The sequence below is a fragment of the Rhineura floridana genome, chromosome 8 (genome assembly GCF_030035675.1).
Source record: "Rhineura floridana isolate rRhiFlo1 chromosome 8, rRhiFlo1.hap2, whole genome shotgun sequence".
NCBI classification, from domain to species: Eukaryota; Metazoa; Chordata; class Lepidosauria; order Squamata; family Rhineuridae; genus Rhineura; species Rhineura floridana.
This window is the reverse complement of record NC_084487.1, coordinates 39,884,483-39,904,399: the sequence shown is the minus strand read 5'-3', so window position 1 is coordinate 39,904,399 and position 19,917 is coordinate 39,884,483. Positions and strand designations below refer to the sequence as shown.

The 19,917-nt window shown below is 43.5% G+C and overlaps 1 protein-coding gene across 1 annotated transcript in view; it reads left to right on the top strand.

The window, feature by feature from the left end:
• The window catches only part of LOC133363303 (uncharacterized), an 83,443-nt gene that overhangs the window by 62,812 nt on the left and 714 nt on the right, over positions 1-19,917 (top strand). The window contains exons 4-5 of the mRNA XM_061582708.1: positions 1,716-1,833; positions 17,294-17,391. Coding sequence (XP_061438692.1) covers positions 1,716-1,833; positions 17,294-17,391 — 216 coding nt within the window. The remainder of the gene's footprint in view (positions 1-1,715; positions 1,834-17,293; positions 17,392-19,917) is intronic.

Below are 19,917 nucleotides of genomic sequence, written 5' to 3'. Positions count from 1 at the left end.
TATGCACCACGTCCTCTGTTGCCTCTAATTATACTCTAAAATGTGCACCCAAGATTGCGGGATAGGAAAATCTTTCCAGCAACTAGTTAAAAATGGATTATTGATTTCAATGGAAAAGGGAAGCACATGCTGAGGACCACTCTCCCACTAAAAACAATGTAGCCTGAAAGTACCTTATTTGGTCTGGATTGTGCCCTAACTCTGGTTCTTCAGCTGTTGTTTACATGATGTGAGATATAAAATTAATGAAGATAATGTTTAAAAGGACACTGCAGCTATTTATCTCTCTCTTAAGCTCTTTTATTTTACACTTTGTTCGTTGTTTACTATTAGTTATTTTTGTTTACTAATATTTAGGAGCTCACACACCACAGTCATTTAGTTGAAGGTGTTTTTAATTAATTTTCTGTTATACTCAGCTTTCACAAAGCCCTACACAAACTAATCCATAAATCTATCTTTGTTACATGAGGTGTTTATTTAATTAAGGAAGGTGTTCATTATAAATAGGTGAAAACTTCAAAACTTAAAAAAAAATGTTATTTACAAATTTACATGATTCTGATGCTAACAATTCATAGACACACATAAGAAGAGCCCTGCTGGATCAGGCCAAATGCTTGTCTTGTTCAGCATCCTGTTTCCCACTATGGCCAATCAGATGCCTGTTGGAATCCCAAAAGCAGGACATGAGGACAACTGTCCCACTCTTGTTCCCCAGTCACTGATTTTCAGAAGCATTATGAATTGTATGTCATGACCCATGATCTGCATGACTTGCAGTGCATGATGGAAGGTTCTCTTAAGGATGTTCAGATGGTTTCATCAGGGAGAGGAAGGTGTCATCATCCTCTGACACAGAGGATGCGTCCCCTGCAGTACCTCTATGTCCTCAGCCTCACAGAAGTCAGACGTCTAAATATGGTGAGGACCTTTAACTACCCAGACAGTTCCTTCAAGGAAGCAGAGCCAATCCCACACTAGCCTTCAGCAGCCTATATAAGGATTCAGTTGTCTCTAGCTCCCTGCTAAAACAACATCTTTCTGCAGTTGCCTTTGGAAGACAATGCTTCAGCCATTAGCATCCCCTTGGGGCTGTACAAGGTTTTGTTAGTACAGAGCTGAAAAATTCTGCATTTTTTTCAACCATTCACTACCAATTATGAGAAAATAAATTGCATTCAAACATTAACAAAGGGAAGATAAGATTTCATTGTAATTCTTATGGGTGGGCTGCAGAATTTTTTCCGTGTTTATTTCTCTTTTGAGGTAGCCAAGGAGTGTTTGTGAGTGTCCTTTCTTTCATTCTACAAATCATCTCACCAGTGGTCTGCATTCTGCAGCTTGCCCAAGTGCCCACTCTTCAATTAAAATGTGGGAAAGACTTAAAGAACATCTCCAGATCATGAAATGTGGGCACCCAGGGAGGCTGCAGAATGCTGGAGAAATGTTTACTGGAAAGAATAGCACATTCAGCGCCCTTACCCACTTTGAAATGATAAAGTAAGTTCAAGACCCCCCCATGCACTTAAATTCTAAAGATTCTAAAGCAATTCTAAAGTGCCCTGAGAATGAGACAGAAAAAATGCAATCCCCTTTGGCAGGGTGGAAAAAACTTAGAGAAACTGGAGGACAGATTTCATCACAGCATGAGATCTTGTGTTACAGGAGGGAGGACGAAAAAAGAAAACCTGGACTTTGTTTCTTTGTTACAGACTTCTTGCAATGATGAGCTGGAATGGAATGAGTGCAAGGAGAGGAGGAGCCAAAATGACATCACATCTGAGTTGTGTCTTGCATGCACCACCATTGTCTTTATCCAGGCCTATGGTGGTGTGGAGGTGTTGCTGCTGTTGTATTTCTCTGATATTGGTTGTTTTTTGGTGGTTTTATTTTATGATTTTAATGTACAAATTTTAATTGGGTTCTCTGTGGTCAGTTGGTGAAGGGCAGGCTATAAGTACAAATAATAAATAAACAAACAAAAGGTGCTGGTCTTCAGCAAAGCTGATAAGGGAGGCCCTGCAGTCCTATCTCACTCCCTCTCCTATAGCCTAATGAATTAGCTGGTGTAGATGACAGTTGAGGCCGAATAGTTCTGTTCCCAAACAAGCTAGTTTCTGACATGGAAACGAACGACAGAGAAATGTATGAGTGCTGTGAAGCAACCAAAAACAAAGGGTTCACTGCTAAACGTTCTGACCTCTTCTTTTGAAATCTTGGATTTCTTCTACAGTAAGTGTAAGATTGGATTGGAGCATCAGTTAGACTCTGCCGAAGTTACAGTCTTAATGCTTTTGGGGAGAAAAAAATGAATACTCAAATTACCCTCATTATAGTGAATCACAATGGTGATTAATAACTTTGCTTAATTGCAACCTATTTTCTTTAAATATAGCATGTGCATGAGCTTTTCAAGAAGTGCTAGCTGCTGGAAGTGGGAGATGTGCAGAAACAGAGATGAGTCATTCTTGATCCATAGATATGCAGAGAGTGTGAGAGAGTTTCAAATTGGAGAAGTCTTGAAGCTTAAAAAAAGTCTAAACCTCAGCTAATATTTTTATCCCCTCACATTTGCATGGGGGAAGGGAGAAAAGAAATGTCCTGCAAACACAGAGTTGAGTATGAAAACTTCAGTGAGATTTCTCACAGGTGTTAAAAGCTTCTAACTTTAGACTCTTTTACTTATTCTTTATTTTTAAAAACTTTCTTGTCCTTACCTAAAAAACAAAAAAACCAAGGTAGTTGAGTGGTGGGCTCTTCATTTCTTTATTTTTCTTCCTTTACAGCAAGGATATGAAACCTTTGACCCAGTGATTTAATGCAGCCCTCCAGCCCCCTCAATCTGGCCCCCAGGATTATTCCTAGGCCACAACCTACCCCCAGCCACCTCCCTAGTCATATCCTCCTTAAGTGTTTTTCTCTGGCTGGAACTCCGATGACACCTCTTGCTTCCCTGGATGGATGGATGGAGGGACGGACGGATGGATGGAGGGACGGACGGACGGACGGACGGACAGACGGATGGTGTGTGTATGTGTGTGTGTGCGTGTGTAGAAAGTAAACTACTGTACAAAAGGTAAAGTTTACATCAATTGTTCTGCCTACTTTTGCCTCTGGCCCTGTCCACCAATACCATGTGGCCTCCAGAAAGTTGCCCAGAGGGGAATGTGGCCTTCATGATGAAAAAGATTCCCCACCCATCCTTTACAGCTTTACAGCAGACATCAGTGGCTGCTGGTGGCTCCATGTCAGTGAGGCAGTGGAATCCACTCCAAGTTTTAATGGGAGGTGGAGGTTCAGTACAGCATTATCCCCCCATCTATAATACTAAAATATTCAGCAAATTATTTTAATTAACATTTTATATAAAATGTTGTCCACACTTTTAATGTTGTGATATAGTTCATTAAGAGAGCCCGTGTGGTGTAGTGGTTAAGGTACTGGTCTACAACCTGGGAGACCAGGGTTCAAATCCCCACACAACCATGAAGCTCACTGGGTGACCTTGGGCCAGTCACTGCCTCTCAGCCTCAGAGGAAGGCAATGGTAAACTCCTTCTGAATACTGCTTACCATGAAAACCCTGTTCATAGGGTCGCCATAAGTTGGAATCGACTTGAAGGCAGTCCATTTCATTTTTTTTCATAGTTTCTGGGCAAGGTTCTAGAGCGCATGGTTGCTCACCAACTCCAGGCTCTCTTGGATGAAACTGATTATCTGGATCCATGTCAATCGGGCTTTCGGCCAGGGTTTGGTACAGAAACGGCCTTGGTCGCCCTGTATGATGACCTCTGTCGGGAGAAAGACAGAGGGAGTGTAACTCTGTTGGTTCTCCTTGATCTCTCGGCGGCTTTTGATACCATCGACCATGGTATCCTTCTGGGGCGACTCACGGATTTAGGAATTGGAGGCACTGCTTGGCGGTGGCTGCGTTCCTATCTTGGGAATCGTCTCCAGAAGGTTATGCTTGGGGAGCACTACTCGAGTCCCTGGGTACTCCAATATGGGGTCCCGCAGGGTTCAGTTCTGTCCCCCATGCTCTTTAATATCTATATGAAGCCTCTGGGTGAGGTCATCAGGAGTTTTGGAGTGCGTTTTCAGCAATATGCTGATGATACGCAACTCTACTTCTCCTTTTCATCTTCCTCAGGTGAGGCTGTCGATGTACTGAACCGCTGCCTGGCCGCGATAATGGACTGGATGAGAGCCAATAAACTGAAACTCAATCCTGACAAGACTGAGATGCTGTTGGTGGGGGGGCACTCTACCCAGATGGTTGATGTCAGACCTGCCCTGGATGGGGTTACACTCCCCCTAAAGGAGCAGGTCCGTAGTTTGGGGGTTTTATTAGATCCGCTCCTGTCACTTGAGGCTCAGGTAGCCTCGGTGGCACGGAATGCGTTCTACCAGCTTCGGCTGGTAGCCCAAGTACGACCCTATCTGGACAGGGAGAACCTTGCCTCAGTTATTCACGCTCTGGTAACCTCTAGATTGGATTACTGTAATGCACTCTATGTAGGGTTACCTTTGAAGACGATTCGGAAACTTCAGCTAGTGCAGAATGCTGCGGCCAGAGTTCTTACTGGGATGAAGAAATTCGACCATATAACACCTATTCTGGCCCAACTGCACTGGCTACCAATATGTTTCCGGGCCAGATTCAAAGTGTTGGTTCTTACCTATAAAGCCCTTAACGGCATTGGACCGCAATATCTGATGGAACGCCTCTCCCGCTATGTACCTACCCGTTCACTGCGCTCGACAGCTAAGGCCCTTCTCCAGGTCCCAACTCATAAGGAGGCCCGGAGATCAGCAACTAGATCTAGGGCCTTTTCAGTGGTGCCCCCCGAATTATGGAATGCCCTCCCAGATGAGATACGCCTGGCGCCTTCTTTGTTATCCTTTCGGCGCCAGGTAAAAACCTACCTCTTTGCCCAGGCATTTTAACCTTAATTTAATGTTAATCTTAAATTTAATTTTATTGTATTTTTTATTTTTAGTTGTATTTTAATTTTGTTTTTAATATGTTTTATAATCTACACTTGCTTGTATTTTAATTATGGTTTTATCTTGTTGTACACCGCCCTGAGAGCTTGTTGCTATAGGGCGGTTTAGAAATGTAATTAAATAAAAAAATAAAAAAATAAAGTTTATTAAAAGAGGGGGTGGGAAAATAGTCTTATTAGCCCAGGTAAATCACTCCATCACAGGCTAACTGTGAGGGCAAACAGTGAGGAGCCTTCTTTGTAGGGACACCCCATGGCTGGAATTCCTTCCCCTCAGAAGAAGATATGGCACCAACTTCGTGGTCTTCAGTATTGGCTAAAAGTATACCTTTTCACCTGTGTTATGAGACGAAGAGCTAGAAGACACCCTGCATCCGTAGAACTATCAAACTGCTTTCAGGCACTTAAAGATGAGACTGGAGTTCAGTCTATCGAGAAGGAATCAAAGGAGACCCCACACAACAGCGAACAAGAGGCTGGAGCTCAGTCAAGCAGAAGCAATGAAACCAAGCCCCACAACAAGAAGAAAAGGGTAGTAGTAGTGGGAGACTCCCTACTGTGTGTGATTGACATCTAAGTATTCCAAGAAGACCCATGGACTCAGCAGGTATGCTGTCTCCCTGGAAGATGAATTAGAAATGTGATGAAAGGTTTGCCATCACTCATAAAGCCAACTGACACATATCCCTTTCTTCTCAGCCATGTGGGAGTGAATGATACTGCCAAGTGGAGCTATGAAGAAATGACGGCAGACTTGGAAGCTCTGAGAAGGAAACTCAAGGACTTTGGGGCCCAGATAGCCTTCTCATCCATCCTTCTAGTATCTGGAACAGGAGTAGTAAGGGAAAGAAAAATACTCTGGGTAAATGACTAGCTACAAAGGTGGTGCTGACACAAGAGATTTGGATTATGGGACCATGGGCTACACTTCCTGGAAGATGGACCACTGGCAAGTGATGGGTTGCACCTCACAAGGACTGGGAAGAATGTGTTTGGCTACAGCATAGAGAACTTCATCAGGAGGGCTTTAAATTGAATTCTATAAGGGAGGGACATGTAAACTTGAAGGTAACGACTGACGGCGTATGCACAGGAACTGAGAGAATGACATTAATGAAGCCCAATAATAGTCTTCATAAAAATGTAGGAGGGAATCCAGACCATAAATCACATGGTCTTTGATGTCTGTATACTAATGCCCAGAGTATGGGAAAGAAACAGGATGAACTTGAACTTATAATACAGGAGAGTAAATATGTATTGATAGGTATAACTGAAACTTGGTGGAATGACTCCCATGACTGGAATACAGCAATTGAAGGATATAACTTGTTCAAAAAGAATAGAAAGGGGGACAGAGTCACATTACATGTTAAATATATATATCCCTGCACAGAAATACAGGAGGATGAGCTTGATAGCTTCACTGAGAGCATCTGGATCAAAATGAATAGGGCAAAGAATTTATTTATTTATTTATTTATTTATTGCACTTTTAGACCGCCCTTTAGCGACAAGCTCTCAGGGCGGTGTACAACAAGATAAAAACAGATTAAAATACAGGTGTGGGTACAATACAATATGAAAACATATTTAAAAACAAAATTTAGACAAAAAATTAAAATAAAAGGAAAATGGTGGTTGAAGTCTACTACCAACCAGCCAATCAAGGAGAAGACAAGGATGAAACTTTTGAAAACAAATTGCCAATGTTTTGAGGAGGCATGATGTAGTAATCATCATGTAGTAGTAATGGGGCGCTTCTGTCCGGAGACAATTCTGCCAAGCATGCCCCCTCCAAGAAAGTCCTGACTTGTGTTACAAATAGGGATGGGTGAGAATTTCAATTCAGTTCACATTTCAAGCAGACTTTATCAAATTCACAATTTCCAAAACAGTATGAGAACCAAAACACAGCCATCCTTCGAAATTTGCATTTATTAGAATTTTGGGATGCAGTTCACCAACTAACCAACATTTACAACAATGCATATATTAGGGGAAAGTGTGCATTAAAAGAATACATGAGTGAAAATAACATGCAAAAAGGCATGAAATGATGAGAAATGGCTTGCAAAAATGTGTAGCTTTGTCAAAACTGTCTACTAAAATGTGTTTATTTGGAGAAATTTGCACTAAAATGGTGGAGAATTTTCATGAGGATTTGTTTTTTTTAAAATTGCAGATCACTGTAGAAATGTAGAGAACTGAGTTTAACATTGGAAAAATGAGAAACTGAGAGAACCGAAACAGACAGATCTTTCCATCCCTAGTTACAAATAACTCTCCTACAGAAAGTGAAGGAAGCAACTAGAGGATCAGCTATCCCTGACATGATTCCAACCAACAGAGATGTCTTAGTGGATGAAGTGGCAGTTACAGGAACTCTAGGGGAAAGTGACCATGTTATACCTGAGTTGATTTTAAAGGAAGCAAAAGCTGAAAATAGCCATACACGTATCCTGGACTTCAGGAAAGCCGGTTTTAATAAACTCAGAACAATGGTAAGTAAGGTTCCGTGGCAAGCGACCCTAATGAGAGCTTTAGCTATGGGTCGGTATACAAATGTAATAAAAACATCATCACCATCATCATCAACAACAACAACAACAATAATAATGAGAAAAGGAGTCCAAGATGGGTGGGAGTTTCTGAAAAATGAAATTCTAAAAGCTCAATGGCAAATTCCATCAAGGAAAAAAGGGAGAAAACAGCAGAAGAAGCCAAGGTGGCTTCATAAAAAGCATAGAGATGACCTGAAAACAAAAAAGGACACATATAGGAAGTGGAAGAAAGGCCAGGCTACAAAGGAAGAGTATAGATAGGTAGCATGGAATTGCAGGGATGGCATCAGGAAGGCTAAAGCTGATAATGAGCTGAGGTTAGCGAGGGATATTAAGAGTAACAAAAAAACTTTCTTCAGGTGCATGCATGGTAAAAGACAGAGAAAAGAAATGGTGGTACAGCTACTCAATGAGGAGAACAAAATGTTAAGAGATGACAAAGAAAAGGCAGAAGTCTTCAATTCCTTGATAGGCTGCAGCATTCGGCTGAAAACAACAGAATGAAATTCAACAGGGATAAATGCAAAGTTCTACACTCAGGAAAAAGAAAACAAATGCAGAGTTATAAGATGGGGGATACTTGGCTCAGCAATATGACATGTGAGAAGGATCTTGGAATTGTCATTGATCACAAGCTAAATATGAGCCAACAGTGTGATGTGGCTGCAAAAAAGACAAATAAATAAAAATAAAATAAATAAAATAAATGCTATATTAGGCTGCATTAACAGAAGTATAGTTTCCAAATCGTGTGAAGTATTAGTTCCCCTCTATTCAGCACTGGTTCGGCCTCATCTTGAATACTGCATCCAGTTCTGGTATCCGCACTTCAAGAAGGATGGAGACAAACTGAAACAGGTTCAGAGGAGGGCAACAAGGATGATCAGGGGACTGGAAACCAAACCCTATGAGGAGAGACTGAAAGAACTGGGCATGTTTAGCCTGGAGAAGAAAAGACTGAGGGGAGATATGATAGCGCTCTTCAAGTACATGAAAGGTTGTCATACAGAGGAGGGCCGGGATCTCTTCTCAGTCATCGCAGAGTGCAGGACACGGAATAATGGGCTCAAGTTGCAGGAAGCCAGATTTCGACTGAACATCAGGAAAAACTTCCTAACTGTTAGAGCCATACGACAATGGAACCAATTACCTAGAGAGGTAGTGGGCTGTCCAACACTGGAGGCATTCAAGAGGCAGCTGGACAGCCATCTGTCAGGAATGCTTTGATTTGGATTTCTGCATTGAGCAAGGGGTTGGACTTGATGGCCTTATAGGCCCCTTCCAACTCTACTATTCTATGATTCTATGATTCCTACTTTGACTCAGTCTTCTCCCAAAAGAGGGTCTATGACCATCCTGGCAAATGTGAAGTTGAAGGGGTAGGATTGCAGCTTGAGATTGATAGACAAAAGGATCTTGGAATTGTTGTTGATCACAAGCTGAATATGAGCCAACAGTGTGATGTGGCTACAAAAAAAGCAAATTCTATTTTAGGATGCATTAACAGAAGTATAGTTTCCAAACTGAGTGAAGTATTTGGCACTGGTTAGGCCTCATCTTGAGTACTGTGTCCAGTTCTGGATACCACACATTAAGAAGGATGTAGACAAACTGGAGTGGGTTCAGAGAAGGGCAATAAGGATGATTAGGGGACTGGAAACAAAAACCTATGAGGAGAGATTGAAACAACTGAGCATGTTTAGCCTTGAGACGAGAAGACTAAGGGGAGATATGAAAGCATTCTTCAAGATTGTCACTCAGAGGAGGGCCAGAATCTCTTCTCAATCATCCCAGAGTGCAGGACACAGAATAACAGGCTCGAGTTACAGGAAGCCAGATTTCAGCTGAACATCAGGAAAAACTTCCTGTTAGAGTGATAAAATAATGGAACCAATAACTTAGGGACGTGGTGGGCTCTCCAACACTGGAGGAATTCAAGAGGCAGCTGGACAGCCACCTGTCAGGTACATTTTAGGTTGGATTCCTGCATTGAGGTGGGGGGTGGACTTAATGTACTTATAGGCCCCTTCAAACTGTGTTATTCTATTATTTTTCATATTATGACTTGTTATTTGAATGTATCACCTTGCTGTATTATGGACTGCTTTTAGAAATGCTGCCTGTGCTTTTAAAAATGTGCTTACAGAAACATGATTGGGGCTGATCTGCATTGTTTAGGTCAGTATTTTGCTGTAACCTACCCAGGGATCAGCATTTATTTATTTATTTATTCATTATGTGTTTTATTTAGCAATATTTATATAGTGCTTGATAGTGAGAAACCTCTAAGCAGTTTGCAAAAAAAGAAGAGTTGCTATTGAAACACGCGCATGCATGCATGCACACGCACACACCTTTTTAAGTCTGGCAGCCAGACAAGGAGAGAGCTTATTTGATCAGTTTCAATGTGAATGTTTCAAGCTATGCTCAAAATGTAACTGTGCAAAATATCAGGCATTGATGTCCCCAAATTAAAAGAAGATCTCCAGGGATTTTGAGAGCACTCCACATTCCAAAATACATTTATATCTCTTTGCCACTGTCCTTTTTAGGAAGTATATTCAACCATTCAGTCATAGAGAGACACAATGAAAGGACTAGCAACTCAATGTTTTGAAGTGAGTCTTTGGCTGACTATAAAAGCAGAATATAAAAGCATTTTGCATATACATTTAGTAGTGATATGCGCATAAAGATATAAAGAGCCTACTGGTCAACACTGTGTTGCTGTAGAATCATGAGACCCTTCAGCTCTCGCTGCTTATAGGAAGAATTCCCTTGGCTCCTTCCTTTGTAATAATAATAATAAGTGGAGTGGGGAGAAGGAAAACAGAGTAGGTAGTGATGTTTATACAAGTACAATGGGTTTGTGTGTGTGATGCACAAATGCAATTCAGTTTACAGTACATTTCAAGGTGAACCTATCTAATTTGCACTTTCAGAAATGATAGTTGAAGCTAACATTCAAAATGCATTATATTAGAGGAAATGTGTATATTAGGCAAAATTGCATACAAACATGTATTAGGATAAATTCACACTAAAATGCTGATGAATTTTTATGAGGAGTTTTCAAAAATGTAAACTGATGTGGAAAAGAGAAGCACTGAGCTTGAGACTGGAAAAATGAAAAACCAAGAAAAACTCCCCTTGCAACTGCTGTTATTTAGAGGGGAAACACATTGTTTTGGCCCTGAGGTATACCATTTGGAAGGCCCATGCTAGTGTAAGGCTGCAGTCTTAAGCTTGGTTTCTAAAGGAAATATCCCACTGAACTGCATAGAATTTCTGGTTAAACACGCTTTGTATCCATCTTGCTTGAGAAAGCCTTTTTTAAAAACTTTATGAAGTCCAAGAGGTGAGCATTTAGACAAGGCAGCAGAATCCACCAGAAAACACCATCCTCTTAATTGCCAAAGCAAACAGTGGTTCAAGGAAATTAGACTTTGTATTTCCATTGTCTCCTCTCATTTAATGTGACACACTCTGTCAAAGTCCTGCAAAAGAAGATCACTGGGAAACTCAGAAACAGAAGTTGGGAAAGGACATGATTATTCTCTTTCCATTTCCGTGTGCTCAGTACAGATGTGTGTGGGAAGGGGGCACTGCATCCACCTCTGAATAGGAGGATTCTCTGTTTTGTGCCCACAGACCATAAGAAAGAGAAACAAATGATGGGTTAAACTAGGGTCACAACTGAGATCTGCAGCAACCCTCAAGCAGAGCTGTCAGAGCTGGCGGAGTGAACTGTAGTCCATAAAAGCTTATGCCATAGTAATTGAGTTAAAGGACCCATAAGACTCTTTTTTATTTTATATAAATAGTCAGTATTCAAATATATACTCACAGGGTTGGATCTAGACTTAATCATACTTAGAGAAGACACACTGAAATCCATGGGAGTTAAGTTAGTCAATACTAAGATTTAAAAGGTCAAATCTGGATGATAATGGAGTTTTTCTTGATGCATAATACAATGCAGCTGAAATGGATTAAGAAATGTTTCAAAATCTTCAAGTGCCTGTCAAGATTTGCAAGGTATTAGAACTAGCCAGTTCTTATCATTCCCTGAAATAATAAAAAATGATATTTACTGTCCAGTCTTTGAAACACAGAAAATAGGTGATCACTCTCTATTTACATTTTAAAAAAAGCTTCTATAGCCATTCCACTTATATTGGACTATATATTTATATGTAAGTGTACTTCATATCCAGCAGATATGCAAAGTTTCACGCAATTCAGTTGATGGGAGTCATCACCTATATGTTTAAAAATTCAGTAAGTTTTACTGATCCTCAAGTAAAAAGCTGTGTCTTCCTCTTTGTTGCAAAAATGTCAGATTTTGATCCAGAATAATATATTAACAAGATGCTATTTATCAAGCTCCAACTATCAGTTGTTTCTGCTCTGCAAAGGCATTCATTGGTCAAAATTGTTTGTTGCATTCATGAAGATGAAGGGGAAATTGGTATCTGTGCTAAGTGGTTAGCAAAATATAAACACTTTGCAATGTGTGTGTGTGTGAGTGAGTGTGAGTGTGAGAGAGACCTGGTATCCCTAAAACAAACATAAGACATTCTCAGAGTTCAGGAATACATTCCAGCCAGGCAAAACCACTCAAGGGGCGAAGCAGAATCAAGGAGGGACAGTTTTGAGGGCTGTACAGGGAGGACTACAGGGCCACCTTCCGCCCCTGAGCCTGAGGTTCCTCACCTCTGATTTAAATGCACACTCCCTTCTACATTCTGCCGTGTTGCCAGCATAGATAGCAGGTGTGCTTACCCTAGTTAGGTGTGGGAAATGCTTCTGACAGGAAAACATTTGCAACTTTTGGCTTGAGCAGGAGAAGTTAAAAACACTGTCATGTCTTCTGTCAGCCCACCAGCCAGTTTATTTATTTATTTATTAAATTTATCAGTCGCCCATCTGGCTAGTTGTCCAGCCACTCTGGGCGACGTACAAGATAAAAAACAATACATTAAAACGTTAAAATTTAAAACCATAACAGTAAAAACCTAACCCACCCCAAAAGCCTGCCTGAAGTGCCAGGTCTTCAAGGCCCGGCGGAAGCTCATCATAGAAGGGGCATGGCGGAGATCATTTGGGAGAGAGTTCCACAGGGTGGGGGCCACTATTGAAAAAACCCTCTCTCTAGTCCTCACCAGTCTAGCTGTTTTAACCGGTGGGATCGAGAGAAGGTCTTCTGAGGCTGATCTTGTTGAGCGGCATCCCTGACGATGCTGGAGGCGCTCCTTCAGATAGACTGGGCTAAAACCGTGTAGGGTTTTAAAGGTCAAAACCAACACCTTGAATTGGGCCCGGTAAACAACCGGTAGCCAGTGCAACTCCTTCAGCACTGGAGTGATGTGATCTTGCCGGCGGCTGCCTTTAATCAGATGAGCCGCCGCATTCTGTACCAGTTGCAGCTTCCAGACTGTTTTCAAGGGTAACCCCACGTAGAGCGCATTACAGTAGTCTAGGCGAGAGGTGACCAGGGCATGTACCACCGGTGGGAGCAGATGGTTGGGAACGTAGGGGCGCAGCCTCCGTATCAGATGGAGTTGATACAGCGCCGCCCGGCTCACAGCCGAGACTTGAGCCTCCATGGACAGTTGGGAGTCAAGAATGACCCCCAGGCTGCGGACCTGGTCTTTCAGGGGCAATCATACCCCATTGAGCACCAGGTCCACATCCCCCAGCCTTCCCTTGTCTCCCACAAACAGTACCTCGATTTTGTCAGGGTTCAGCTTCAGCTTATTCCTTCCCATCCAGCCACTCACCGACTCCAGGCACTTGGACAGGGTTTCTACAGCCAACCTCGGTGAAGATTTAAATGAGAGATAGAGCTGCGTGTCATCCGCATACTGATGACATTGCAGCCCAAATCTCCTGATGATTGCCCCCAGCAGCTTTATATAGATGTTGAACAGCATTGGGGAGAGGATGGAACCCTGTGGCACCCCACCAGTGAGAGGCCAAGGATCCGAGACCTCATCCTCCAATGCCACTCTTTGGTATCTTCCAGAGAGGAAGGAATGGAACCACTGCAATACAGTGCCCCCATGCCTATCCTCTTCAGGTGGTCCAGGAGGATAACGTGGTCAACGGTATCGAAAGCCGCTGAGAGATCAAGGAGGACAAGGAAGGTGCATTCGCCCCTATCCAACGCCCTCCTCATATCATCTACCAAGGCGACCAAGGCTGTTTCAGTCCCATGTCCAGGCCTGAAGCCCGATTGAAATGGATCCAGATAATCCGCTTCCTCCAAGTGCGCTTGCAACTGCTTTGCCACCACCCGCTCAACCGCCTTGCCTAAGAATGGCAAATTTGAGACTGGGCGAAAGTTGTTCAGATCTTGGGGATCCAAGGAGGGCTTCTTTAAGATTGGTTTTATTACTGCCTCCTTGAGTGCTGATGGCATTACTCCCTCTTCGAGAGATGGATTTCCCACCATCTTGATCCCCTCACCCAGTCTATCTTTGCAGCTTATAATGAGCCACTATGGACAAGGATCGAGTAAGCAAGTGGTTGGCTTTAAGGTTGAAAGCACCTTGTCCACTTCATCAGATGGAAGAAGCTGGAACTGATCCCACACCACCAGAGCACCACTGGTCACCTCTGGCTTGCTCACTGTGTCCACAGTGCACGGAATAGCACTCTTAATACGATCGATTTTCTCCGCAAAGTGTTTAGCACACTCATCACAGGAGGCCTTAGCATGTTCCATTGGTTCTGGAGCAACTGGACTGACCAGGCTCCAGACCACTTGGAACAGTCTCCTGGGACAGCACTCTGCAGATGCAACAGAGGCAGCATAAAAATCTTTTTTTGCTGCCCTTATTGCCACATGATAGGCTGTCGCAGCAGCTCTAACATGTGTCCAATCGTCGTCAGAGCGAGATTTCCGCCACCGGCGCTCTAGCCGTCTCACCTCCCGCCTCAGAATTCGCAACCGTGGGGTGAACCACGGTGCCGTCTGAGCTCTATTCAGGGGGAGAGGGCGTTTCGGAGCCACCCGGTCTAATGCCCCAGCGATTGCGGCATTCTACCCCTCCACCAGGGTCTCAGCCAAGTGGCTGTGTGCATGCTCCAGAGAGTCCCCAAGCGCATTCAGGAATCCATCAGGATCCATCAGATGCCTGGGGCGGACCATCTTAATAGGTCCTCCACCCCCACGGAGGGTTTGTGGCACCGAAAAGTCCATCCTCACCAAGTAGTGGTCTGACCATGACAAGGGGGTGATGGATGTACCGCCAATTTTCAGATCACTCCCCTCCTCTCCCGAGACAAACACAAGGTCGAGTTCATTACCGGCTACATGGGTGGGCCCCATTGTAATAAGGTGCAGCTCCCAGGAAGCCATGGTTTCCATGAAGTCCCGAGGTGCCCCAGTAAGGATGGCCTCTGAATGTACATTGAAGTCCCCCAATACCAGCAGGTTTGGGGACTGTACACGCACAGCCGAGACCACCTCCAGCACCTCGGCCAGGGAGTCCGTCGTGCAGCGGGGTGGACGGTACACGAGCAGAATCCCTAGACTGCCCTTTGGGCCCAACCTCCAGTACATGCAGTCTGCCACCTTGGTCTCAGAGAGAGGAGGTCTGGTGAGAACCAGGGACCTTCGGTAAATAACCGCCCCTCCCCCTCCCCGACTACCGACCCTTGGCTGCTGTGCATACGAGAACCCAGCTGGACACATGGCCGCAAGGATAGGAGCAGCAGCCTCATCCAGCCAGGTTTCCGTAATACATGCCAGGTCCGCGCCCTCATCCAATATCATATCATGGATGAGGGATGTTTTTTGGGCAACAGACCTGGCATTGCACAGCAGCAGTCGAAGGCCAGAGTATGGAGTCAAGCATCCCCCAGCTGTCTGTTGGCTCTGGACAGGCCCGGAACAGGGGACAGATATTATGCATCTCTCCCTAGTTCCTCTTACCTGACGTGACCTGCCCCTAGCTTTCCACCAGCATCTGCCGCCCAGCCTCGGTATACATTGGCCTCCCACCCTTCCCCCATCACTCCCCTTTGATTGACACATGCCCCAATGTAGGCTTCCACCACTCAGGCAGGCACCCAACCTTAAAACAACCCCCCCAAAAGGAAAAAAGAAAAAAAAAGGATGACCCACAACCAGCACAAAAAAAAAAAACCCAGGCCACCTCAGCCAGCCGGCTTATGTATCCCTCCAAAGAGGGACAGGTGGTGGAAATCAGTCACAGCTGGCTGGGTACCTGGGGCCTGGTCCTGCAAGATGCACATCTGCCAGGCAGAAGTCCCACAGGGAAGGGTGGTGGAGGTGGTGATCCAACAGCAGCAGCAGGCTCTCCTCCCTGGGCGGCGATGTTCTCTTCCTGCAGGCACTGGGTCCTGTACTTTTTGCTCCTTGGAGATTAAAGATCCCTATTTCCAGGGGCATTTATTTCCTTCTCAGCCAAAGAAATTGGGGCATTTTCTGAACCTGTACAACCTTTATGACTGGGTTTTCATCCACCCAAAGGCAATTTTGGACAGATCTGGCTCCATTAGTATCCCAGGAAACCTACACTTCTCTTCTGAGTAGCATGTGTGTTTCTCAAACACCAGAGGGCTGTGGACGCTTTTCTAGATGAACCATTGCCATTTTACATTGTACTGCTTACCATGTGAGTGAAGGAATAAGAGGTGATATGTAGCCCATATATGCTAACTCCCAGTCGCAGCAAATCAATAAAGAAAATAAGGAGCTCTGAAATATCCAGTCAAAATTACTGCTGCTTCTTTCCACTGTAGGGATGGAATGATCTGTCAATTTTCATTCTCTCAGTTTCTCATTCTTCCAAATTTGGTTCTCCACATTTCTGCAGCAATTTGCATTTTTTATTTTTTTAAAAAAATCCTCATGAAAATTCTTCAGCATATTTAATGCAAATTTCTCCTAATAAATACATAATGGAATGAACTTCCAAATGAGAATAACAGGGGCGAACAACTTTCCTGATTTTGAAGGCCCTCTGCAAATAATCAGTTCAGACTTCTGGCAAAAAAATGGCCAGTCCTTCCCCCAGCAACCTACCACTGGTGGCAGCGGAGGGGGGGAATGAGGGAGACTGCGAGAAAAAGTGGTGCAAAAAGAGAGTGTCCTATCTCCCACCAGCATGACCCCCCCCCCAAAAAAATATATCCCCAAGAAGCTGTGGCCCTTACCAGGAAAGAAATGTCCACTCTGGATTATCAGATTGCAGCCTTGGTTCTTAGAGAAGGGAAGGGAGGTACCTCATATTCAACTGAACAACTATGCTTACGGGGACCTGAGGCATCCTTTATTTACCCTTTACATCCTTCACATGTAGAATCAAAGATTCTGCTCTTCTCATTGGGAGGGCAACATATGAATCAATCCAATATGAGAAAATCAGCACTGGGAGCTGATTTTGCTGCCATGAATTAGGGATTGGTTGTTGATCTGTGAAATAACCTTTCAAAACCTCCTGTTTTTCAGTCACTCAGTGGTGTTTGATGTGTCATTTGAGGATTATTTGCTGCAAAGATACAAAGATACCTTAAGTAATCCTTTGCACTGGGAGACAGTTTTTGCATTTTTCCTCAGCATCTATTAACAGTAGTTTCCTCAAAATGCCAGCTACTTCCCTTTTGACCTCTGAATCACAATTGTTGTTGGTGATGTATGAAACAGGCGCACAAGCTGATTGTGTTGTATTGCTCATATCACTGATAGGTGAAAGCCTTGACTGACATGTCAACAGAACTCACTTTGTGTGGAAGGAAGTCAGTAGGGAGAAATAACGAGACACACCAAGGCGTCACTTCACAGAGGTACTTTTGAGACCATGATAACCACTTAAGAAGGTTTTATGGATGTTAAATGCTGATAAAAAGTGCACAGTGGTCTACTAGACTCTCATCTATCTCCAAGGTTTTAAGCAGTATGCTTTGAAATCTCAGTTGCTGGAAACCATAGTGTTGCACGCCTCCCCAATCTCCGAGCAGTCAGATTTCTGGGGTTCCTGTGCTCCTCCGGGGTTTGGTTTCCTTTGGGAAGACGGTCAGCGGAGACTGTGGTGTCTTTATGAAATATGGTTTATTTATTTACACACATTCCAACCTGAGCTTAAGATGGAGGGGGTTCAAGGCATCAGCAGTCCAATATCCAGCTTTTCCATCAGGGCTACAGGAGACACCTCAAATGCCATGGTGCAGAGAGCCAGTCTCTCTGCCTTCCTCCAATCCCCAGCAATTCTTCAGACATACTCAAACACAAAACTCTCTTAGGCTCCAGGAGGGGTGGGGAAGCTTCTCCTGAAGAGTTTCAATGACAAAAGGGTCTTCCTGGCCCATTCACCGTTGCTGGGCAACTGATAGGCCCATTATCCTACCTGGCCACTCTATTTGGTTAACAAAAGACTCATTTGACCAGCAGAGAGTTCCTCATTCCAAGGCACAGGATTCCAAATCAGAGGCTGGAAAGGGGACCCACAGGAATCATCCATTCCAACCCCTATACTCATAACAATAGGAAGGGGAAATGCTCTTGTGCTCAGGTCCTGCTTGCAGGCTTCCCATAAGCATCCGATTAGCCCCTGTGAGAATAGGATGCTGGACGTAGATGTGTCATTGGCCTGATCTAGCAGGCTCTTCTTATGTTCTTATGTCTCTAGGTTTAAGAGCAAGTTTAGAAGAAAAGGAGAAGTGCAAAGGACTTTCTGTTTTCTGCCTGCCCTTAAAAAGTGTGCTTGAGCCTAAGGAGATGGGTGAGGAAGGGGAATGAGATTCACAAAGAACTTTTGATATTACACAGATGTGCCAATGATGTTTACATAAATACTCAAATGACAAGAACTCAGCCTACATTTGCTCAAGCAGGTCTAGTTCAAGTGTGAACAAAGATGCTCAAGGCTATGTGATACTCGGCACATATGTGAATATGGAGGATTTCAAGGCCACATATGCATGGTGAATAGGGATGGATTAATCTGTCAGTTTTGGTTCTCTCAGTTTCTATTTTTTCCCAAACTTAAATTCAGTTCCCACCTTTTCACAACAATTTGTGAATTACTTTTTAAAAAAAATATCCACATTAAAATTTGTCAGCATTTTACTGCAAATTTTTCCAAATAAACACATTTTTGTATGCAGTTCTCGCTAATATAATGCATTTTTGTATATTATTTGCACTAACGTATACATTTTTATGCTCAATTTCCTCTAATATATAGTTGTGTGCATGCCAGTCTCCAAGTGGTGCAAGACTTCCAGGGGGTCCAACACTTACCCATTGTTTGTTTCCTTAGAATGAAGGTCAGCAGAGGCTATGGTGTCTTTAGGATATATGGTTTTATTTACACATATATACAACCTGAATGTAGGATGGAAGGGGCTCATAGCATTAACATTTCAACAGATCTTTCTTCCCCTTTAGGTTTCTAGGGAGGCTTCCCAAAGCCATAGCTGTGGATTCAGCAAGCCTGTGTGTGTCTTTCCAGCTCCCACTCCCACATCAGTCTCAAAAACACAGGCATCGCTTGGTGCTAGGATGGGGGGGGAAGAGGCCTACCCCAGTTGTTCCTATGGCAACACATCTTTTCTTGACCAAATCTTTAGGCATGTAGATCAGGTACTTGACAGATCCATTAACTTAACAAAGAAACTAACTTGACCAGTATAGGAGGTTTCTCTGTGGGAGCTTCAGCTATTCAGATTCAAAATCACAGGCTGGAAGGGGACCAAAATACATCAGCCAGACAGCCCCCCAATCCTATAACAATATGCATTTTTGTACACATTGTTTGGTTGGAGAACTGCACTGCAAAATATGGAGAAGTCCAAATTCAGAACATAAGAACATAAGAACATAACAAGAGCCTGCTGGATCAGGCCAGTGGCCCATCTAGTCCAGCATCCTGTTCTCACAGTGGCCAACCAGGTGCCTGGGGGAAGCCCGCAAGCAGGACCTGAGTGCAAGAAGGATAGCTATGTTTTCATTCATGTATGAGAAGTGTGGATTAGATAGTTTTTTTCATGAAAATGCAAACAAAATTGAATTCCTCTCCTATCCCTAATGGTGAGTAGCTTTTTTGATTGGGAAAGCCCACTCTGAGCAAACCTTGAGAGTCCCAAGACACACAACATTATGACTATGCAAAGGAAGTGGGGATTTAGGTTCAGGTCTGTTAAAAGTTGGAGGGAAGTGGCTTCTGAATCCCTGGCACTGCCATCTGCTTCTATCCTCTTGTGGAGGAACCATAGCTCAGTTTTAGAGCATATGGTTTACATGCAAAAGGCCTTGGATTTATTCCCTAGCATATACAGTTAAATGGAGCAGGTGATATGAGAGACTTCCGC